We start from the raw sequence: 25533 nt of genomic DNA on the forward strand, positions 1-25533 counted from the left end.
CAGAGACAACGTAAATATGCTTAAAAAAGCTGTCAGCACCACAGACAATGAGCTCAGCCTGTAGGTGCCTTATGATTCAGGGGGTATATAGAGAGAATGTATGGGGTGCATGTGGAAAGGATAACACATAGCATAAAACTATACTATGAATGTGACTATTGAATGTGACTACTATTGATACAATATAAATGCTATGTTAATTATGTAATTCTGAATTTGTGTAAAGGTGTGTATGTATGTGTGTGTAAGGGAGTGTATGTGTGTGTGTGTGTGCGCGCGCATGTGTGTGTGTGTGTGTGTGTGTGTGTGTGTGTGTGTGTGTGTGTGTGTGTGTGTGTGTGTGTGTGTGGATACTGTATGAGGAATTCACGGGCATCCTATAATGATTTTGTGTAAAGGAGAGATAGTGAGGGCAATTTGACCTTCAAAAACTATCAAGGGGAATGTTATTGTGGAATTGATTTATTACTACCTGAGGTGCTTTTTAATGCCCCAAGACATTTTATCAGCTCACATCAGGGCATCGCATGAGAGTGAATGAGGGGTTGTCAAGCCACAGAGAAACATTTCACAGTGCTGGTTTGATCTGATTCTGATTTGAAAGGTTTGTGTCGATTAAAATTTGAACATTTTGAAGAATTTAAAATGTGAACATGATAAAGAATTTAAAATGCTTTGGTTTTCTTTTTCAGCAATTTCATCTGCCTGTTTAAACACAAATGAGCCCCTGTTGGTTTGGCATAAAATAGAAATAGAAATTGAAATTTAACTGAAGAGAACAGTGATAATTGATGATAAAGCGTGTTAACAGTCTTTTATATACTGCTTTTATGATTAATAGGGACACATTTCCAGGTCAGTGTTACTGCCTACTGTGTTACTGTCCGTAATACTGCACTGGTTTTAAAGGGTTTATTATCTACACTGGCACTGACAGACTGGCCACTGAAACACAGCACACACATTCCATAGTCTTTTGCAGGAATGTGGTCCCACTTTATGAGAGTGCCATGGTAACCAGCGAGTACAGTGCTGCACAGTGAGTAACCTCACTCCCAGACTCCTTAATTACTCATGGGTTTTAGCCTCCTTGCTAGAACGCCCACCTCCCACGTCTGTGAGTGCAGGTTCAAGTCCAGTAAGCTCCAGAGGTTTTCATCAATATGAGCACCTTTCATCCTTTTTAGTATACATCATAAACCCTACACAGACCTAATTGTAGACATGAAACTATGCTACGAGATATATTGTGTAATGAACCCCAAACAGAGGTGATTAATAAGGGGTTTTACGATACATCAGATGTTGATGGTTTGGTATCAAAATCCTCAAGTTATTTCCTTGTGATTACAGAAGAGAGAAGTGAAGGACTAGAACAAATCCACTCCCTGTGTCATATTCCAAAAAGGATAGATAATATTGACAAATGGATTCAACAGCACAGAAAGGCTTGAGAATTAGTAAAACTGAAGGTCATTTTTAATTATTGTTAATCCAACATGAAGGTAATTTTGTCCCAGTACGGGTCTGTGGTTTACACAGCACTGACAGACGTAAATATACTCATATTAGCATTCGTTGTTAAAGGCAACTAACGCTAATCCTGATACTGACCTTAAACATTAAGTACATCTTGTAATGATATATACTTATTTAAGAAGTTCAGTGTGCATATTCACATTCATTAAGTACTGAGCACCTAGCGCCTGAGGACACTTGATGTAAAGTCTGACCAGAAAATGAGACGGTAGGATGGCTATAAAACCTTAATGTTGCTTTGCACCGTTAGTCAGGTCTCACCCCTCTGGCCCTGCGAAAGTCATGTAAAATTAACTTGGTGTATTTGTGCGGCCGTTTAAAAAGAACTGCAGTTTCTATGTTCCTTTGTTCCATGCCTATATTATGAAAGGTTTAATTGTCCGTGCTATTTAAATCATGCCATTTCATGCGTCTCTGCTTTATGACCTGTCAAATAGTCAGGCTGTAAATGCCGGCTCGGGGCCAGACCTGGCCCAGATGTGCCCCAGAGTCTCGTCGCTGTGCGGACGTCTCAGGGGCCAATTGGGTGTGACATCTCCGCACCTTCCGCAGATTTTCAGATGGGCTGCCCTGATGAGCTGCATATGACCATAATTACAGGGTAGCAATAAAAATCACCCAATCAGATTTGATTAGCCCAAGACAGGAGCAGGAGCACTCTGATCGAGCTCTGCACGTTTGTGTGACATGTTTGGGCTATAGAGGCTTTAGAGGTTATGAAAGTTTTCTGTATTTCCTTTTCTTGAGCTGTTAAGGATACAAAGCAAGTTACACTTAATTAACTATGTGGACATCATATTGACAACACTGTTTTTGTCTGTTTTTCTTTCCCCGGAGAGCAATACAGTATAGGCCCCGTCACACCACAACGTTCTGGTCAACGTTCTATGATGTTAGAGGAAACGTTGGTAATCGTCCATGGTCGCTGTAATTGCACCAGAAGAGCTTTGTGTGAAAGCTGGTGAACGCTGTAATCGTCGGTAATCGTCGGTGATCGGAGGAGAACGCTGGTCCAAAAAAAAAGTTTTGAACATGCACAAAAGTTCTCATGGAGATCAGCGTTCTTCAACGTTTCATTTAAACGCTGGAGAACTTTCGTGGAACGTTTTATTGACTTTGCACGCGTTTTGCTATCATAGTCAGTCGTTGGGTAGGGTAGACTGAGTACAGTTGATGCACCTGGAATAACTTATGTGCGCAGCAATCCTGAGACGTGATTTTTAGTTTGGACATGCCTACTAACGTCCTCTTTGATCCAGGGAAATTTGAGCACCTAACCCATCTCTCGTAGGAAGATATCGGCGAAAGTTTTTTCACCAAGGGAAGATCTTGATTTTATCATGTCCCTTCTACAATTAATATGTTATTAACCATACGTGATCAACAAACGCAACTTACATCATTGCAAACGTTATTCTGTGCACTATACATCTACATATTCAATGCTATCATGTCATTCAAGGTCATTGCATAATCTAGCGAAAAGCGGAGTGGAGGGTATATGCTTGCTTGAGCCAGCATGAAGTAGATGTAGCCTACTGAACTTGAACATAGCTGAGCACTGTTATAGCTGGTGCTGTTCCATGGCAGATGGATATGATATGAAGACTCTTGTGACATGGACAATGTGTGTGGATGTGTTGATGTTTTCTAATAATAAACATTGAGAAACACAAATTCAGTGTCAAATTTAAATCATTTATTTTAATAACATAAAACCCCAGGAATAACGCCCGTTATTTCGTAAATCACAGTAATAATAACAGTAAATCTTCGTCCGAAGACATTGCTAGTGAAAGAGGCTTTGTATTCTTCTTACTTTCAGCAGCATTTATCATCTTCTTACTTGCAGCAGCGCTAGTAGCAGAAGCCCCCCTCACACCTTTTCGTGGTCTTGGCGGCATGATGTTCACTGTTCAGATCAACTGAATCCACTATGATTTTCCAGCGTTTTATACCCGTTTGACCATAAAACCCACACGCCAGTAAAACGCTTTTCTGTCATTATTCACACGTAAATTACACTCTTAACACGCTCTTCTAAGGTTGACTTATCGTTTGTCGCGCTGGAGTGACACGTCAGCACACGTTTGTCGCGGAGGATTAAAGTTGGGCGACAGGTGACCACTACCATGTCAGATAGAGTGAAATTAATCTTGAAATAGCAGATAGAATTAACTAAAACAGTCAAAGAGTCAGAAATGCGTTAAAAAGGTATATATTATTTCAGTTCACAATCATCGGTAATCACATAGAACATTGTCTTAGGCTAAAGCGTCTCTGATTTTTTTAAGGCGGCTCCAAAATCCAAAAAAGGGCAAAAAGTTAAAATCTTCGGCAAAAAAAGGCATCTTCGTTGCTAATCAACCGAAACGAGTCTTCAGCGACACAGGGCAATCAATGCATGCAACAAATCAGACAGCTTTCATTAATGTTACACAGCTAACAATACCTTAGTTGCATTGTACTCCAACCACGCAAACTGTCCCAACCAGCTTTTACAAAAACTCCTTTGTTGGACTCCAAACATGCAAGGTTGATATTTCTGGAGTTTTGGTCTTCTCGGACCATCCTGAGCGTTCATGCTAATGTCACTGATGCTGCTAGCACCGTGGTTAGCACCCTCAGTAGTGGTGGAGGGTTGACCTCCTTGACCACAACGTTCCTCTCCTTAAAAATCCACACCAGATACCCCTGGCATTTCTTCTCCTTCTACGTCGCTCTTGTTTCTTAATCGTTCTTCCAAACATGGACATTTAGGTAGCAAAAACCGATGCATTGTTGATATTCACTTGAAACTACCACGCACTAGCTCGCTTTCTCCTTCAACCGTCCGGTAACGTCAACATTCAAGCGTGTAACGTGAAAGTTGGGTCAAAGGTTATGACAGAGTGATGCTCTGTGTCTAAAACAATCTGTTCATTTCAATCTGTTATTATTTTCTTTTGTGAGTTAAATATTATTATCACACAATAAATAATGCAGAATGAAATTAAATAACAATAATAAATAAACCATTATTTTCTTGGGGGTGCTATGGGGGTGCTATGGCTAATCCAGGGGGAGCTAGAGCACCCCCTGGCCCCCCCCTGGCGCCGCCCCTGCGTCACTTGGTCGGTGTTACACACTCCTCATTCGTCAGTCCCACGCTAGTCATGTGTCAGTCCTACGCAATTATTTCGTTAGTAACACGCCAGATGTGTCCACATCGCCCTAGAACGCTCGAAATTGAACGATTAGAAAGTTCAGAGAACGTTGACCAGAACGTCATGGTGTGACGGGGCCTTAAAACCTCTAATGCATTGTCAGAGGAGGTACCCATAACAAGCACTAGTGTGTGTCCTGGAATGTAAGTGTAAGTTTAAGTGTGTGTGTAAATTTAAATAAAACTCAGAGGTCAGACACGCGATTGCCCTCTCGTTCGCTGCAATTTAGCGTGTCTCCGCCAGGCTAATTGAGTTTTTCCTCAGCAGTTTGTGGGCTGAATGCGGAGGGGATTTATAATCTGCACAAAGGAGCACAGCATCTGACAGAGAAAATGTTGCTGTGGATCAAACTCGCCCTTTCATCTCTCTAATCCTCTCAAATTCGCCAGCCATCTGACTTGTGATGTTTTTCAGGATAACCTTCACATTAAGTCTCAAAGGCCATCAGAGTGCTGTGAGTTTTTCCTCTTTTTTTGCTTTGCCAAACAGATTAAAAGAGAGGTGCCGATCGATTTCCGCTCAACGGCACTACAAGTGTGAGTTAAATATGACAACGCAATGGTCTTGTTGCGTCTGTTCTTTAGGTAAGGAAGGTAGGGAGACGACAGCTTTTGAACATAGATGTTTTGCTGCGTACAAAATTGAGAGCTCTTTTTCCAGGCCTGTGTGATCAATCGTGAAAAAAGAAAAATACAGAAAAGTCTCGGAAGTAGCATTGTCCCGACGACTGCAAAAGAACCTGCCACACAATAGATTTATCCAAGGCACTGACAGAGACGAATAACAGCCCCGATATCTTCCCCTTTAAAGAATCATAACAGATCTCCTACCCCCCGTAAAGGGAAAAATGTGCTCTTGATCTCGAGAATGTGTCCGTTTCACTGATTATATGCTAATGGTGGTGGAGGAAGGAGCAGTTGGGGCCACCGGTACTTGAAATACATTAAAGCTGATTAGAGGCAACACCAGCACTTCTCTTGATAATTAGAAGGCTTTGTCACTCCTTAGGAGTCCCTCCTACACACACACACACAGCCCCGGTACGGATCCCAGCTCCCCCTGAAGACGCATGTCTCTCCTGGCATCTCCCTCAGGCAGCCATGGAGATCCTTCTTAGGACCTCCGTAAGACTGAGTCAGAGACAGTGACTAGGTTTCATCTGATCTGCAGCACACCTGTCATCACACACGGAAGGTGTAATTATGATGGGGCCCAAAGGACCAAACCACCATTTGGTTGTTTGGTTTGGTTTTGTTTGCTTGTTTGTATCACCTACTTCCCTCAGCATTAACTCCACTCCTTGGCAGATTTCCTGGAAATGTTCTGCAATTGAAGATGCGTCAGGCTGAGCCCAATAAAAGTCCCTCTAAAAAAACTCAACTTCTATGTTTCATCCCCAGGGTACCGAGAAAGGAACACAGTCATTTTTTTTAAGAAGAACTCCTAGTTTTTGTCGTATTACATTATAGCACAAACCAGAACTACATAAAATTACACTCAGACATTTTCATGGCTGCCTCAGTGCAGTGGCATTGTTCTGTACCTTACTTGCTTGTCCTTGCTTGTACTTTTGAGCCCTGTCCAATGACAATGGTAAAAACGGAGGTTTTGTGAAGTTTTGTTGCGTTTTGGCCTTGTACAAACACACCTGAGTGAAACACACTCTGAAAAAAAGGTTCCAGAGCAATGACTTTTGAAAACATCAGTCCTTACATTGCCGTGTGGACCGGCAAAAACCTGAGGACAGGCAATGGGCGAAACGCTCCATGAAGCTTTAGGCTGAGCTCCGCCCTCCAAAGCCTCCACCACGTCCTCAGTGGCAATGAAAAGAAAATCACGGTTTTCAGCCAATTTGTTCTTTTTCTATGAAGATGATGTAATCTATCGGAAACATCAGCCCCCAAAGCCATTTCTAGGCTTGTTTGAGCAGGGTAAATTCACTTCACTAGGGAAATCCTGTTTGAACAAACCACATTTTTGCTGATGTTGAAAAATAAATTATTTATAGTATCTACTATCTGCCACTGCTTTGATAGTAATGTTGTTTAGTTGTGGACTATAGCTCGCAGCTTAGGTTATACAAGAAATAACAAGAAAAGAAACAAGAAATGTGATTTTAAAATAACCTAGTTACTTAGCGTTTTCGCTCGTTTTTGCGTTTCCTTGTGCACGCAGGTGAGTTCTCAAAATGTCGTCATGTGCAAAGCAGTCTACTGTAATGTGTACAGGGCCTCATTCTCAAGGATTAAGATTCAGAAATGGATTTGTAGATCGGTCGACTATGGACCTTATGAACTAAACCTACACACAGACTGCAGGTCATGCAACTGGCTAAGGGACAATTCTGTTGTCAGCGGTTTGTGGCAGTGGTTGGTTTAGGGGCTAAATGCACATGCAGGCTTCTGGTTCAAGTGAGGCTCTTTCTGACAGCCAAAGTGTCCTCGAGGAACGATGCAGTACATTCAAGTGCTCCTAAAGAACAGCATACCAATATAAGCAGGCTTGCATTTTGCATTGGAGCCTGAGTTGGTAGGTTTAGTGAATGGCTGAATTGGGAGGCATTTATTGTAGAGTGTGCGGAGGGGTAGTAAGGTGCCACATAAACACAGCCCATTGACCATTTCAACATAACACAAAGACACTTTCTGTCATAATATAATGAAGCATGAATATTTTTGCATACTGTAACATATATACTGCACCCACAGCTTCCTTTCAATAAGTAACCATCGTTCCTCATGCACAATTAGGCCTGTAGCATTACTCACAGACTATTAAGGGGAGAAATAATTTTGGTAAGACTTTCAGTTCCAGATGTCTTGAAATGTCATGAAGACTAAAAAGGCCACAGTTAGGACTCTGGCTACCTGGAAGATTCTATATGAAGACTGTCTGTTGATTGGATTTCTTGAGTTTAATTCACACTCGTACTCAGAATGCCATATACTGCGATAGCTTCCCTTCATACTATTGGCATTTGTACAGTATGGATTTAATCAATAGTAACTCATAATCATTAAGAGCCTTGTCATGAATGTAATGAAATGGAAACAATAGAAACGAGTTTCTTTTCCCAGTAATGCTGTGTTCTATGTTAAATGTGGTATAAGGTGACATATATACAGAGTAGGAAGTTTCATCCATGGAAGAACACCACTTCCATCCAGTACTCTTTTTCCAAGTCTATGGTTGACATCTACAATCAGACTAAAGCGTGCTGCACTGCTTAAAGTGTCCTTAAATCTCTCTGTATGTCATCTCTGTGGAGCCAGCATGGTCAGCACATCCAGAGATCTGTGTGTGTTTTTGTGTCAGAATGGCTTTTAGCCTTCCGTCGCTCCGCCTGACAGACCGCTGCGACCGCGAGGGCAAAGCTTTGGCAAAGGTGCGTCTGATGGCCGCCATTACTTTAGCTGTCACCAGCCAAGGTGAGGAGAAAGTGAACCCAGAGCTGGACGAATCATCACAGGACCAACAACTCCCTCTTATCGTGTGCATTAAGCCGCTATTTGATGTTTCAAGGCTGCTATCCACAACTCAAGATACATAGTAGGTTGTGTTAAAAATAAATCCTTGATGGATAAAATGTGATTGGTGCATGATAAATGGTCGGCTGTCCCTAGGCGCGCCTGTCTACCTCTCCTCTACCACGGACAAGGCCTGTGCACTGCGTTAATGTAGTCTGACTAGAGGTGCTCCATGTTGGGGCTTAAGATGCTGATAGCACTTCAGAGGACGGTCGCATGCCTGAGTCTGTGTGTGTGTGTGTGTGTTTTACATAGCCAGGATTGCTTCCAGCTGGGACTGTTTGTGTCTCACACTTTGAAGTTATGAGAGGAACCAGAGCGCTCGGAAAAATGCATGCTGGGTTGATCGCCTGGCCACGTACTGCCCCATCCTTATTTTTTTGCTCTGCAAATGTAAAACGCTTAGTGGTGGTAAGAAGGTAGGGGAAGGCCTAGTACAGCTCCTCTTTAAATTCCCCACATCACCTTTATGTTTACACTGCACAAAGCAGATAAGACTGTTTACATTCTGTTCAACGGAGCAGATGCTGTTTTTTCTCTTTCCCGTTTTAAGATTTTACACTGTGACCTACGTACATTTCAAAGTGTGTTTTTGAAAATTGAGATTCTTGCTGTTTTTCTTTAAGGTTCTTTAAGTTGTTGGGTTTACTTTTCATGACCTTGGCTTACTACGTGTATCTTGTTTTGACTTTTCTTTTACGCCCTGATGCCAAGTGACTTTTCAACACTTTGAACTCTGAACTTTGAACTCATGGCTCTGGCCCTAATATGTACCAGGGTCAGCTCCTCCTGGGTAGCAGGCCAGAAGATTAGTGCTGGGCTCTCGTTGGGCTCTCACCTGCGAGTGCGGTGATGGCTGCGGTGCTTACGTCCCCTCTTTTTGGCTCGTCCGTTCTGGTGTTTGGCAACCGCCGCAGTCTCCTTGGACTCTACAGTCCTCTCACTGACTTTGGGAGGTAGAGAGATGGACGCCTCTGATCTGAGAAGACAAAACAAACCATTGGTTTCTAATAGTTACCATGTGCAAAAATGCAGAAATGACAGGTATTTCAAAAGGACATTTGGGCAAGGGCACCATTTTTGATTTCCTCACAAACGGTTGAGTTTCAGCAGACATTTCCTTTTCAGGTGTTGTTTTCTTTGCTGATTCTTTTTCTCTCTTCCAAAAAACCTAGAGGTCAGTGGTTCCTGGCTCAAATGATGTGTCAATGGAAAGTATTTATTTACAGTGCATGCCTCGATGCCTCAGAAACCCTGGCCATCAATTTAGCAGGTGGAGGTTGTCAGGCCCGTCAGCACAAGGGTGGCACGGAGGCTTAAACACAGAGAGGATGAAACTGAAGAGCACCTTGAGAATTTCCTCCCATCTAATGCTCCCCTTTTTCGTCTCTAAAAGAGAGCTATTATTTATATGAATGGATTGGAAGCCTTAATAGCTTTGTTGTGATTTATGTCACTATAATAGGCTGTATTAAAAAATAAATAAATATAAATATAAACTCAGGTTTGAATTCTATGTCGGAGCCCTTAAAATGTTCTACAGCCATTTGTAATAGCTGACCAAATGAATGAAAGCTTCTGGATGGATACAGAAAGCTGTAGTCTGTTATAGTACTCTGTAAGCTTAAAGAGGTAAGGCTAATGTAACCTGTCATGAATATTTGTAAATAAGCACTCTGTTACAGCTCTCTTGACCGGTGTTCATTTTGAGAAGTCACCTGAGGTTAACAAACCCATTTTGTGTCTGCTGTTTATTAACTCCACAGTTAATAAACTTATAATGAAACAGGTTGCTTGAAATATTTTCCCGAGGCTTAGTGAATTCGGTGCCTCCACAATTAACTATGTAGCAACAGTGCTTGGCCTGATGCCTTCATTTAAGATGTACAGCTTGATTTAAAGCGCAATTTTCTCCTGGCATAACCAAACGCTGGCTGCATGAGCAAACTGAAAAAATATATTTTAGTGGGGAAAAGTCTGCATGACTGTGCAATACTGCACTGCAGCTTTAATGATCATTTCATTATTGATGATCTATCTCTCTCTCTCTCTCTCTCTCTCTCTCTCTCTCTCTCTCACCCTCCTCATTTTGTCGAGGCAGACAGTTGGAAACAGGGCTGAGAAAAGAATAAATAGAAAGTAAAGATGTAGAAAGCTATTTTGTATGTGTGATTCTCAGCCCTCAGCTAACTCAAGGACTCTGGCTCATTATCCTGGCTTTTTGGTTCGACAGATTTGGCCATAATTACACCCCTCCTTCCATCCAGCCTTCCTTCCTTTCAAGTGTCTGTGCCTGACTGTGATGAGAGCCATCTCAGTCCCCCCGATTACACTCTGATTGGCTTGTCTCTCCCCTCTTCCAAAGCATAGGGCAGGTCCAGCTATCTCTTTGGCAATATCACTGCAAAATGTAAAAGCTCCAGGATACACACATGTGTGTGTGTGGGTCTGCGTGTGTGTGCAGTGGGTGTGTGAATTACACCCCCCCCCCCCCCCCCCACACACACACACACACACTCATCAAGTCATTGGGTCATCCAACACACCCTTTCTTCCTGCACGGCACACAGCATTTAGTAACAGAGCCTGTGACCATGGCGATGCTCAACGGAGCCTGTGACCTTGGCGATGCTCGATGCTCATATCATTCCAGCTGAACTCCAGAGGCCGTCATGCACGGCCAGCACATTTCTGCTCATGTGTGCATTGTTCTACTGAAGCCCAACATCAAATGAACCAATTAAGGTACTTATGCCATGAAAGATGAGATTTAGTCAGACAGGAAAAACATTCAAATGCCACACTGGAGCTCTTCAGATACATTCACTATACACCTGTTTGTAATAACCCAACTGTTGATGGACTGATACTTTGGGGAAAGAGTGCAACACTCTGGCTACAATGGCATAGATGAGATGTATTACAAATGAATTATATAAAAACATGATGCTTATTGCCTTTCAGCAGATTGAAACTCTTTATGTGGAAAGCAAGTCAGGGAACAAGTGTGCTGTTGAATTTAATACAATGGATATTATTATTATAATATAATGAATAAAATTAATCAAGAACAAACAACAAATACACTACAGTAAATACTACAAGTGAAAAGAAAATTGCCAAGGTGATGTTTTTTAATGGTTGCTTTCCGGTTCCCGCTAATAAAAGGTTTCTCCTGCTGGTCACAAACCTCTTGTTAACTGCCCCCTGGGTCTTTGTTGCGAGCTGTCAACTTGAAAGCCCTCTTGATGAGAGCCCTAAATGAAATCGATTTCCCCATCAGAGATGCACTTTCCTCGGATCAGGGAAAGAAATATATGGGAGAACTTTCCTGCCTCTTAGCACCCAGATTTACTGCACACTTGTTTACGTGTCACAGCCACCACCACCCCCCCTCCCCCATCACCACCATCAACCCCGACCAACCCCTAAAACATTCTCCAGCAGGTAAAGCTCTTTTCGCAACTCTGAGCCATAATTTCAAACAGTAAATAATGTCTGAGGAAGGAGAGGGTGAAGAGGAGCGTACGTACAGTCAGGACACACCTTCAGGCAAGCTATGATGATTAGAGAGAGGAGAGGAGAGGAGAGGAGAGGAGAGGAGAGGGGATGAGAGGAGAGGAGAGGAGAGGAGAGGAGAGGAGAGGAGAGGAGAAGAGGAGAGGAGGGGAGAAGAAGAGAGGAGAAGAGAGGGGAGAGGGGAGAGGAGGAGAGGAGAGGAGAGAGGAGGAGAGAAGAGGAGAGGAGAGGAGAGGAGGGGGAGGCACATGTATGCACTGACATAGGTGGGCTTTTTCCACAAGCTTAGATTGAACACATTTATTATTCTGGACAGTGGCAACAGAGAGCCAAGCTCCTAACGAATCTCCAAGAAGACATTTTTAGTGTCCGCTTGAAATTCGCATACACACTGTTCATAAACAAGTTCATGCCAGATATTGCGCTTCTCTTCGGATGAATAATTCAAGTGTGTCATTACACGTAAACAGGAAAAAAGCAAACTGTGTGTGTGTGTGTGTGTGTGTGTGTGGGAGGGGGGGGGTAGTGTAACACCACTGTACTAGAATGACACCACAGCATCCCCTCTGCAGCACCTAATCTATCCCCTACTGCAGCTTATTCCTCACTCTTACCACATCCCTTTATTGTGTGGGGGAGGCTGTTAGGTCTGTTTGTGTTGTTGTTGTTTTTATTTGTATTTATTTTTTAGGGGAATAGGGTTGGGAGGGTTAAGGGTGTGAGTCATGCCACTTGGCTTGGGTGAGGGGTGGGGCTCTCTGTCATATGCCATCAGTACTCTAGATGGCTTGGAAGGGGGCAAACAGTGACAGATGGCACAGCCTTCACAGCACACAGGCACGCGCACACACACACACACACACGCACGCACACACACACACACACACACACACACACACACACACACACACACACACACACACACAGGAAGGGGAGGAGAAGGTGTGTTGGAGCTTTAGACTCTCAGTGTGAATGCCCATGGAGGTATAAAAGGGAAATTAACACAGACAGAGACAAAGAGAGAAGGAGAAAGAGAGAGTTTGTGTGTGTGGGTGTGGGTGTGGGTGTGTGTGTGTGTGTGTGTGTGTGTGTGTGTGTGTGTGTGTGTATTGTATGAGAGCGAGAGATTACTCTCAGTGTGAAGGAGTAAGTAAAAGGGTAAGAAAAAGGGAAAAGGAGAGAATGACAGTGAGAGAAAAAGGTGTGTGTGTGTGTTTGGGTGTGCGCATGTGTGTGTTAGCATGTGTGTATGTGTATATGTGTGTGTGTGTGTGTGTGTGTGTGTGTGTGTGTGTGTGTGTGTGTGTGTGTGTAAGTGTGTGTGTGTTAGCATGTGTGTGTGTGTGTGTGTGTGTGTGTGTGTGTGTGTGAGTGTGTGTGTGTTAGCATGTGTGTGTGTGTGTTTGTGTGTGCGTGTCTGTGTGTGTGTGTGTGTGTGTGTGTGTGTGTGTCTGTGTGTGTGTGTGTGTGTGTTAGCATGTGTGTGTGTGTGAAAGAGAAATTACTCCCACTGTGAATACCTGGATAATACAACGGTAAAGAGAGGGGGGGCTTGCAGATAGAGAAGAGACACAGAGAGAGAGACAGACAGAGAGAGCGAGGGGGGGGGGGGGGGTATAGTGTCTCTTCCCCTCTCTTCCTCTTTACATTCATGTGTGCATCTCTTAGCTAAGCTGACTGGACCTGAATGCACACCTGGCTTGCAGAGATCGCTTAAAAAGAGATTGCCTTATTAAACCACACAACAGCATCAAAGCTTTGGAAAGCTCAGCGGGTGTTTGTTAGGACAGATCAATCGTGTGGGACTACAGAACGAGGATGGGACTGATATCTAGTTCTCCCTGTCTCAACAAAGTCCCAGCAAAACATTTGCTGGACTTAATGGTGCTTCATATGGACAGTAAAGGATGCATCATATTTACGTTATTCATTTAGTTAGTGCTTTCACCCAAAATGACGTCCAGTACATTTTTGTAACTTTTTAACCTGGTAATTGAACACATGACCTTGGTGTGTTCAGAAGACTGCTGTACAAAGTGAGCAAGGGGAACAGTGGAGCAAGAAAATCTAGTCTGCCCTAAAGCTGATATGACATCTGTATCTCCCTGCATAATTGTTTTTGGTGCTGTGTATTATTTCCTATTTTACCTCCCGAACGAAGCATTTAGCCAATTTGTACAGCACATAAAAAGATTTGTACATAATTTGAGAAACTGTCTGGGGAGAAGGACTTTGCTGACAGCCTCCGTGGGGAAAAGAGAAGACTGTGCTTCCAAAATAGCCACAGGGCTTCAGCACATCAAGCTAACAACAGCTACAAACAAAAACTAGCGCTGTGCAAACTCCTTGATCAACTCCAATCACTTCTTCTGTCTTCTGTGAAGATTAGTACTGGACAAACCACAGATGGCCGATGGACAGCCCGCATGCATGTTCAGCTCCTCTCTAAACCAAGGTCTGGGAGATTCTTCGATCTTCTGAAAGTGTTTCTTTGTGGAAAATCCAGCCAATTAGCCTAATAGCTGGTTATCACCATAAGAACAACTTGCTGTTGAGACAACTTTGCTTCACTGTCCATCAGACCAACCCCCTGTCACTGAAATGTATCCATAGAACTCTCACTCACCAAGTGCAGATTCAACATATCACATTGCTCCAATATATTCTATCTGTGTGTGTGTGTGTGTGTGTGTGTGTGTGTCTTCTTTTTCATTTGAAATATTTCATGTTAAAGCAGTTAAAGGTCCTGGTGGATTATTTTTCTTTTCTTCCTCTTCCATCATCCATATGTTCTTTCTATGATTTGGGAATAAGAGCTTCCAAACAGAAAATATAATGCAAGAGTGTAATTATACACAGTATATATATAAGATATAATATAATACAATAGAATAGTACAGATTATGAAATGGGAGATGTATAGTCTGCCGGAGTACTGTTCGTCTTGTCAGGTTGCAATTTTCAAGACTGACCAGCAGACTATACATTATCCCACTTATTACAGAGTTTGTTGCCAAACCAATAAAAGAAATTTCTCCAAATATGTATTTTTTTATGGGAACGTTTCACTGGAAAAAATTGTCCTTCAAGCAAATGGAACTTTGAAATTGCAGGTGTTGCGTAGCAACGTATTACCTGCTAACTTCAGCCTACAATTTTGGGGATGAATTGAATAAGAAGCACAAAATCTGTTGCCAATGGCAGCGGTTATTTTTCATTGTCAGTGGTCATTATCGGACCTTTGCATGTTGGGTTGGCCCATTTAATGCAATGGAACTTTCTGCAGAGAATAGAGATAAATATAAGATAGTAGATTTGAAATGCTCCCATGAGACCATGCCACTTAACATAGCTAATGACACACACACACACACACACACACACACACACACACACACTACCCAAGGACCACAAAATCATTTTTGGGGCTGACTGACAAGACCAGTGATTATATAAAGAGCTCTCTTCATTGTGTTGTAGTGGCAGAACTATGACCATTACCATGCATTTTCAGGGTGCTCAACAGAACAGGGGCTTCTATCCAGGATAATTAATGCACGTCATAAATCTGGAAGCAGGGTGAAAGGCAGTTGACATTGTGATAATGACCGCTACTTCACAAGAGGGAGCTGTAGGAGGGGCTTTCCGAAGAGGCTTGTTTTCAGCTCGGGTGATCAGTGCACGGTTGACGTGATTGGCTAAATAGCGTGTGTGTGTGTGTGTGTGTGTGTGTGTGTGTGTGTGTGTGTGTGTGTGTTTGTGTGTGTGAGGGCGACACTGGCGGGGCAGGATGACCTTTCAATCTGTTCGATTTAACATAATTCAGTTTTATTCATGTCTGTTAAAACCCCACGCACGTCGTGTTGTGTATTCCCCACGGTGCCACGTTCGCATTCTGAACCATTTTAGTGGCTCTGTCTTGTGTACTCAGTGTGGCTATCGATTTTTCATTTCAAATAACTACACGTCTGATTTTAAACACCTCCAACAGTCAAGCCTGCTCTCGGCCAAGTTAGCTTCAGTTAATGACAACAACAGTAACACGCGGTGTGAATTGTAATTCATTTAGTGCGAATGAGGCTCCCCGAGCATAAGACAAGCTAACAAGCGAGACTGTAGTGTATCAACTCTTTCAGTCTGGTGCTGGGCCGCATCAGAGAGCAGTGATGCAGAAATGGGAGACATGAATACACTTTTAAATCCGCCGTTTGCAGATGTCCGTGTCAGATTAGAAATCACATTTACACTGGATTGTCCGTTATGGACGATCTACAGATGTTCAGATTATAAACAAACTATCTGTTGAAACTCTGTTAACTAAAATTCATGGTTAATGTTAGGGTTAGGGGTTGGGTTACGTAAAAGTGATGTTCAGTGAAAAATTACAAAGACTGAATTTGAATTTCAACAAACAATTTTTGACGTTTCTGTAGGCGGACTATCAAAATAAAGTATTACCAAAATCCCCTCCCTGACTTACATACAGTATTATGTAAGCTTCTGTCTTGATGTCATGTGTGGCAACTCAATATCTGACCTTACCATCACTGATGTTGGAACAAAAGCTAATTAATGATTGATACCAAATGATGTATTTGTTATTTTGCTTTCCACTAAAGGGATAATAATATAGTGGATAGTTTGCTTTATTTTCAATTCCAACTGCCTGGCCTCGCAATCCTGCTTCTCATACACTGAAAGTCTATGTATTCCTGCTCCAAACATATCGGACAGAGGTAAGTGTGGTTAAAGTATCAATTGCTGATTTACTAACTTGTGTATTTAGCTAATAATGAGTGCCATTGATTAGCTTGAAGGGGGGCCCAGCAGCTGGATATGTGCTGTTGCACCAGTGGTCAGTACAAGATCCATACAATATTCATGTTTCTAAAACTGATTGTTCCAATCCTTGATTGTGATTGGCTAAATCGTGTTCCATGCCGTTGTAAAATCCAGCATTACCTTTCAAGTTGTCCTCATAACATTCTATGATAACATTCCATATTACTGCGCATGGAATATTTCAAAGAAAGAAAGACGTTACAAAGCTGACGCTGGCCTAGAGGGGAGAGAGATTATGGCAGTGACGGGACATAGGTGCGAGTCGTCACTGAAATCGTACTAGCGTCCAAATTACAGCAAGAGGAAGGAGTGGAGCAACATCATCTGGGACACTGAAGCGTCAACATCAAGATACCCCCGTCGCTGCACCAGCAAAGAGGAGCCCGTTTGAAAACTATTTCAACAATTGCACTATTAATGGCGATATACAAATTAATGTGAATAAATAAGCACCCCTTCGTGTCGTGCTAACAACTCCCCTTACCTGTTCTAAAATCAGCGCAAAACACGGCCTCTTGGGGCTTATTGCTTAAATCTATTTCAACTTCCCACCGATGAGATCACAATACAATAGAATTTGAGTGTTCTGTTGTTTCTATTTTCCATTTGGAATGATGCGTGACTTGGTGGCGAGGGATCGGTAGCAGGCTGTGTGGTCAGAGGGCTGGGGCACAGAAGGAGTTTAGGAGAAGACCACTTTACCCTCTCTCCCTACAGATGAGACTGATTTAAGCTGTCCCCAGCCACTCCCGCAGTGGAGAGAGGCTAATATACTTTCATTACCCTTGTCACGGCCACGGCGAACAATTGATAATCATTATCATAAAAGGGACGGCGGTAGCGATAATAAGGAGGATATCGGTGTGATAGAGTGCCATAATTAAGAATAGATTGAGGAAGAGCCTGAGGATAGCATTGGGAGAAAATCAAGCTCTAGATTCTGTTTGTCCAGCACTGTAACCCCCCCCCCCCCCCCCCCCCCCCTGTCGTGCAGCACTAAAGCCACTCTACGGATTGGTACAGTCAGCGTATTTATCAGAAGATGAATTGCTCCTTTAAAAATGTCATCTAGTGTGTTTACAAGGCTGTGCTTCCAAGGCTGAGAAGTCTTCTGATTGCTTGAGCGTGGTTATAAATATAGGTCCTCTGTGTTGTACACTGAGGGCGCAGTCATATCTACATCTCTGACAAGACTGAAGCACTCACCATGCAGCAATTAGGTCCAAGGCTGATCTGGATTAACAGCAGTGCATCTAAGCACTAGGGTAATTATAGATGATCCTCCCTCACATACACTCACATATAAATACAACCCAAACGTTCACGCCAGAGTGGCAAGCTAACAACACGAGCAGATGTGTCGAATAATCCCAGTGGAGAGAGGAGACTGGAGAGAACAGAGGGAGAGAAAGGTGGAGAGAGGGAGAGAGAGAAAGAGTGAGAGACAAAAAGAAGGAAAGAAAGATACAGAGGGAAAGTGAGGTGGCATTCTTATAGTCACTGTTAGAAGGTTGATACACATCTTCATGTCTTCTTGTTTTTAAGTGAAAAAACGAGAGCTTGAAAATGAAGCCCAAACCAATGCAAAGGGTGCGCCATGTAATAGTAAAGGATTACAAAGAACTGATATGTGTGTGTTACAGCAGAATAATGACACATCTGGCTGCGATACTTTTGTGGAGAAAAGGGACTATCACTGATTGGTCCATATTTCTTCCATGAAAGTGTGAGACCCCTTTTTCATTCGGAAGGAACATCGGCAACAGCTGCAGAGCATTTGCAAAATGAAGTGTCTGCTGAAGTGCTACTTCATTGTCTCAGACGAATAGACATACTCAGACACGTCCATACACAGCCAAACACACACCCACACACACACCAAACACACACACACACACACACACACACACACACACACACACACACACACACACACACACACACACACACACACACACACACACACACACACACACACACACACACACACAACTCAACACAACACAACACAACACAGTCGAAAACAAACTCATCCTCTACCCAAGACAATGTTGTTCACCAAATCCCAAATGACTGTGGCAAGGTAATTGATTTGGGGTGACGATTGCACCGAATTGAATTTGAGAATGAGGATGTAAATCTATCAGAGCGGCCCAGCCCTGGGAGCCAGAGTCGGGCCTCCATTCTCTCGTCCCCCTGGGTGAGAGGATGTGGAGATGATAGAAGTGGACACCCAGGATTTAATGCCCATTCATACAGATTTAGCCTCCTGTCCCTGCTCTTCCACTGGGTCTTCCACTCAATGTCCTTCTCATGCTTCAATGCCACATTCAACGTTTTCTTTTTCACTCGCCTGCTTGCAGATTATACTATAGTTTGCACAGTATTAATGCTATAGATTCTAAGTGCCAGGAAAAGATGCACTGTGTCATCCCATACAAAACCAGTTCATTGAATATACTGTATATACATAAACATGATGTTAGCAATAATAACAACAATAATGTTTAAACAAAGTCTTATCCCCAAGCTATTGGCCCTAGGGCAGTTTCCAGGTTGTCCCAGGTTGTGCTTAGATTTTAAATCCACACCACTTTCAGCACTCTTGGCAGTATCAGCTAAATCCCCTCGGGACTTTCAAAGACCTTCACCAGGAAGATTACAGGTAACCTGCGGGCAGGGTGGCGGTGAAGAGAATTGTGGTTGGTTTATTCAATTATTGCCTTGTGATGACAAAACAGAGTAATGGCTTGATTAATTTCCTTATCACAGTTGGCACAAAGAGTAATTACTACAAAGTCTACCTCTCCCAGCACCAGACATCAATCACCCCAAACCCACTCTCCTCCCGCCACAAACACCGCTGTTCAAACATAACAAATTAGCTCTTTCCCTTCGACTTTTGCTCCGGGCCAAGCGATTATTTCTGTTGAACTCTGTCGAATGTGGACATCTCCTTGTGACTCCCGGCAAGTGGCATCGGGGAAATGACACGGTGTGCATTTGCATTTATATTCGTGCCTTGTCGGTCCATTTGAAGGGGACATGATGCTTTTCGAAATTTATAATCTGTGACATGCTTGTATGGTGGCCTGTTGGAGAAGGACCCAATGGTGAGGCACCAGCACCAGAAACCATCTAACGGTGCGTACCGAAAGGAAGGTGTTTGAATTTTCCAGACTATCTGGCACATGAAAAAAGCATTTTTCAGCCGTACAACGTCTACGTACAACACACTCGGCTAAACTGCATAGTCTTTGTTGGAGGAAACGGAACGGGTCACGTAGCATCTCTCCCTGATATGTCTGACATTTAGAAGAGTTCAAATCATGTGTAGTGACATGAAAACAGACTGAGGACAGTCTGAGGAGGATGTTCACGACGGAGAGATCGCCCACAGACCTCTCACGTGGCCCAGAGCAAACCTTAACAAAGCGTTCAGTCCACGCCCGACGGACCCCCGTGACCATTATACAGATCAGCGTGAGCTCCAGGACATAGAGATGAGCTCCGCGACGCCAGCACGCACCTCAGGGAGGCATTGTGTTTGAAGAAAGCCTCCCCTGGCAGACACACTCGCAGTTTAAAAAGGGGAATAAGATTGCACTCACTCCCAGATGCCTACAGCACTGATTCAAAACTTTGCTGTGCAGGTGGTGAAAATGTAGGAAAAGACTATAGGGAACTTATAGATGGCAGTTTAATCTGGACAGTTCTGGCCATCATATGAGCTGGATCTAGTGGATCCTTTCAAGAATCTCTGATGGTCTGTGGGTAGGCAGGTCAAACTGTCATGTTGAGTTGATTATTTATACATAGTAATGACTGAAACGTTATGATATTATAGTTTACGCCTCTACAGCTTGAAGTATCAGAATGCATAATAAAGCTTCTTTTATCTCTTATAATGGCACTGCTGACATCTTTGCCTTATGTCAAGATGATATTTATTCATCATATTCTATTATGTGACTCAACATTGCATAAAAATAATTGTGTAGGGCTTGTATTACAATCATCATAACGCTTTATGAGTGCAGTCATATAGAATACTTTATAAACATTTGTAAATGAGCTTATAATATTGAAAGGAATTATTTCTATATCCCAAATGTATCGGAGACTCAGTCAGATTGTGATGAAAAACCAAGTCCAGGTTTTTATTCTTTCAATGGTGTGCACCAGAGGAGGAAGAGAGAACCAGATTTCACAAAGTGTGTTCACCTAAATCTCCCTCACTGTCTATCTTTTGGGAAAGCACAGAATATAAGCTGTGTGCATGCCAGGGGGGGTGGATCCCTAAATGCTAATTATTATATGTCTCTAGTCAGGGGGGGAAGCTGTGAGGGCTTTCTCACACCTCATGTAGGCCTGGAACAGAATACACATGAGAAGTTTTTACAACTCACGAAATCCAAAGAACACTAAAATGACCACTAGGTCAGATATATTGAATTATTGACTATGGAATATATTTAAACTAACTATCAAATGTCGGTCCCTTCAATATGTTATGGATACTGAACTTAAATGAGGTGTTACCAAGAAGACAGGTGTTTTCCGTTGAACATAAAAGTGGTAAATATATTGAAATACCCCTCTAATGCAACAGAACAGATTGTTTAGGAGAGATCACAAATTGTACCACTTTCACATTGTAGTGTGTTGTAAAAAAAAAACGTTTGTCAAGTGTGTTATATCAGAGCTGATTATCCTTTCGCTGTGAGGGGAAGAGCATCATCATCACGTCTAATCATCAACATCTGATAGGCACATTTCCATGGCAATTCCTTTCAGCTTCCTCTGATGAGGCACAAATAAAGATGCTCTTTGTGTTTACAGAAATAGAGAGGAGAATACCAAGACCAAACCCCAGTGCAGAGTCAGGCTCTAACTGCAGTGGCACTGCAGTGGTCTGGAGAGATGACAGACTCATATGATCCAATCCTTCTGATTGGAGCGTGGCGTCTCTTTAGAAACTGGGAACACGCGCCCATTAACGCATCATCCATGGTTCGCCACAGAAACAGATTCAGCCCTCCTTTTTGAGACACTAGAGTAATGGCACCCATTCATTCAGAGCGGGTAAGCGAGGGCAATCACGAGGCACTGCCAGTCAGATACACAATGGGTGGAGGACTTTGATTGAGAAGGAAGGGGATGCATTTGAAGCAAGACCTGCCAAGAGCCAGCCCTGAGATGTAAAAGCTGACAGATGGTGAAACTGATGATGGGCATCTCCGGTTCGTCCTGCTTCAGACCAGCTCAGTCTACTTCAGACGGGGTATGGGGTGGGGATGGAGTGTGAAATATTCAGCATGTCTCATTTTTAGATTTCAAAACATTTCAAACGTGCCCGAGATGAAGGGGTCTTTTTTTGTATTATTATTGAGTATTTTGTCTTTGGCATGCAGGCACTGCAGCAAATAACTTCATATTGGTTCTTGTGCCTCTCACGATTAACTTGTTGAAATTTGACAACAAATCAGTTAACGGGCTGAAGCCTTCCTTCCCCTGCAGCTCCCAATGTTGTTCCTTACAGTTCCCTCTCGGCGGTGCTTAGTTCCTTACAGTTCCCTCTCGGCGGTGCTTTTGTTGAGGAAATGAAGGAGGCACACTGGGAAGTGTAGTGAAACCACGCCACTGTGCAGCAGCACGTATTCAGACAGTGATTGATGATGGAGAAAGCAGGGACCCACAGTTAAAAGGAGAAGGAGGGAATGCAAGTGAGAGTCTTAGAACAGCTTAATTATTACGCGTCAGCTTACAAAGGTTGAAAGTCCTTGCAAAAACGGCAGGCTTCCACCATTTTTCGCTGTGTCTCCACATGGCCGTGTAATGCATATCTATGACTCATGACCACAAACCCCAACATCTTCAACATAACACAGTGATGAGTTAGCTCCACGGAGAGACCTGGCTAGTCAACTGTGGCTCTGAAACACATAATTCTCACATTAGAATGGGTCCTCCTAGCTCCATCTGTTCATAGCATTAAGTGTTACTATAATACATTTATACCTATTATACTGTAATAAATTCATAACGTACATATTATGAGCCTCCAATCTAATCTTAGCACCAATTAGACCTGGTAACTAAGTGTGTAAATAGAAAGTGCTTTGTATATATAAATTAATTTAATATTTGGTATATTGCACTTGTTTGCACGTCGTTTATTAGAAAAAAAAAGTCATAAAAAGATGCTTTTGTGAGCTGCTTTGGATAAAATTGTCCGTTAAAAACCAGACCTTTACCTTTCTTGGAGTTTACATAGTTTCCCCGCTCCCATTTTTCATCTGGGGATTTGTAATTTATTCTCAGTGTCCACACGGGAAATAATGGATTTGCGACTGTTTGTTTACATTACGCTCACGGAGCCGTGCACATGGACATGCATCACAACATAACCCAGCTGACAGCTAGTTTCTGGAACATGTGTGACCCTGATCAGGCCCAAATCTGACGGGTCCGGGCCGGATGTGCCCCAGAAATGTGCCGGATCCGGCTGCTCTCTGTATGTGGTCGTGAGTCAGTGTCCCCTGAGGCTAGCGCTGGCATGGCGAGGCGAGGCGGAGGCAAGAGCGGAGATGTTGTAATTAGCACAAAGAGTCGCTCAGGGATGGAGGCGCTTCTGTCTTTACTGGCTCACGGTTCACCTTCTCCTCATACCCTGCTCTCCCTCACTCATATGTTTTTTCTCTCGTTTCCTCCCTCTCTGTCTCTTTTCTTGTTCCCTCCCTCTCTCTCTCTCTCTCTCTCTCTCTCTCTCTTTCTGTCTTTCTGTCTTTCTCTGCTGCTGCCTGTGCAGTCTTTGCTATGTAAAACAGGCCCCCTGCATAAATCAGGATATGCACATTGTGACCACAATGAACATTTCATTCATCCCTCATAGAAATAGCAGGAAATCAATGAAATATGGATGTATGTTGAAATATAAAGGAAAATGAAGGAAATGAAAGATTACTTTCCTTTGCGGGTCTTTAAAAATGAAATGAAAACTGTTAGGCAGCAGTTTGTGAATATACTGAACATGATCATAAGAAGCCACATTTCAGGAAAGATATATCATTTCCTTAGTACTTCCTTAGAAGATTTTTCCTAAGATTGTGACTAAATGAATGAACAACCCTTACGGTAAAAAGGACTAAGGCATGAACTGCTTTCCTATGATCTCGTATATAAACATATACACAGTACACATATACCATATATGTCATAATGTGTCCTGTCCTTGACCAAAATACAGTTTACAGCAATTTGTTGTCGTCCACACTTTATGTCCTTCGGTGATATGTTCGTAATTGATGAATAAGTATGATCTACTTTTTATATTTGTATACTTTCTCAGGTTAGGCCAGGTTTAGGGTCTGTAACATAATAATATCGCTGTAAATCTGCAGATAGATGAGATAAAGTGGCACACCTTTTCCCCCTCACAAATCTCAGCTCACTTTTATGCAGATAGCTCACAGTTTCTCCTTGTGTTGGAATTTCTATTTTGAAGCGCCATACCCACAGCGCGCTGCCAGCCCTAACCTGCCAGTGTCTCTGTTTCTGCTCCTTGAGCCGCGGAGCGGAGCAGCCTGCTGGAACAGGTGAGCCCTCTCTGGGGGTCCCTGCCACTCCGGCGCTCTCAAGGGCCTTTCACACCACTAATCCAGGCCCTGAGAGAGAGGAAAGTGTCATATCTCCACACCACCTGTGTGGACACGCCCAGGCAGATGGAGGGCCGAGCCGTTCCTTTACACTCTTACATCTGTTACCTGCCACACACACACACACACACACACGCACGCGCGCATACACATGCACACATTATCACACCCACACACATGCCCACACAGATACACACAAACACAGATACACTCACATTTACACACAGACACTCAAACATTCACACACACACTTTCACAGACACACACACACACACACACACACACACACACACACACACATACTGTCTCATAGACACATACACACACTCTCTTGCACACACACAATCCCTGCCTACCCATGCCTGAGCAGTTCGCTGTGAGTGAAGAGGGACCTGTTTCTCGACATGGATGGTGGTGACAGAGGCCCTACACACACAAGCACACACAAGCACACACACACACACACACACACACACACACACACACACACACACACACACACACACACACACACACACACACACATTGACACACACATTGACACACACATTGACACACACAAACTCACGCCATGCTCTCTGCCTACCCAGTCGGACGCTTGAGCAGCTTGCCTGTTTCACGGGGAGGATGATGGTGGCAGAGACCCTTGTAATGATCGAGCTCCCCTTACAGTTCCACCTGAATGGAAGGGGCTGGAGCTGAGAGAGGGTGTCAGCCTCTGAGCTGAGGTGTGAACAGCAAAGCAACACTGCACACCCTCTCTCTCTCTCTCTCTCTCTCTCTGCCTCCTTTCACCTGTCAAACGCCAGCAAGGGCCTCGGTTTCCCTGCTCTCGCACATCTAGAAGTTAGAATATTTGATTTGCTGGTTGTGGATGGTGTCTGATGATGCTGTGAAAGCCCACAGACCGCTAATGTGCAAAGAAAAGATTAGTGTTTTGGAACATTAAAATGGAAGTGGAACATTACATTTGCAAATTAAAAATGTGGTGCGCATGCTCTCCTCTCCGTACCTCTCAGCTGGGATTGAGGAGATGAGCACTATCCCCATAATAATCACAAAATCAACCAAATCCATTATCATCAAAGTTTTCTCTCGGGATTTTCATGAGCCGGTGCGTGAAATTTATTGTGTTAATTAAAAATAGGATATTCCTTCATCCTTACAGGAAGTCATTGTTGGTGCACATAATTACCTCTGTCTTTGAGGTGAGGATCAGTGAAGACCACCTTCAGTTCTGCA

At 43.2% G+C, this 25533-nt stretch overlaps 1 protein-coding gene across 1 annotated transcript in view; it reads right to left on the minus strand.

Annotated features, from left to right (window-relative positions):
• srrm4 (serine/arginine repetitive matrix 4) overlaps positions 1-25533 on the minus strand; it is a 52900-nt gene that overhangs the window by 12748 nt on the left and 14619 nt on the right. The window contains exon 2 of the mRNA XM_031570750.2: positions 9111-9251. Within this exon, the coding sequence (XP_031426610.1) occupies positions 9111-9251 (141 nt within the window). The remainder of the gene's footprint in view (positions 1-9110; positions 9252-25533) is intronic.

This window comes from Clupea harengus, chromosome 7 (genome assembly GCF_900700415.2).
Source record: "Clupea harengus chromosome 7, Ch_v2.0.2, whole genome shotgun sequence".
Classification (NCBI taxonomy): Eukaryota; Metazoa; Chordata; class Actinopteri; order Clupeiformes; family Clupeidae; genus Clupea; species Clupea harengus.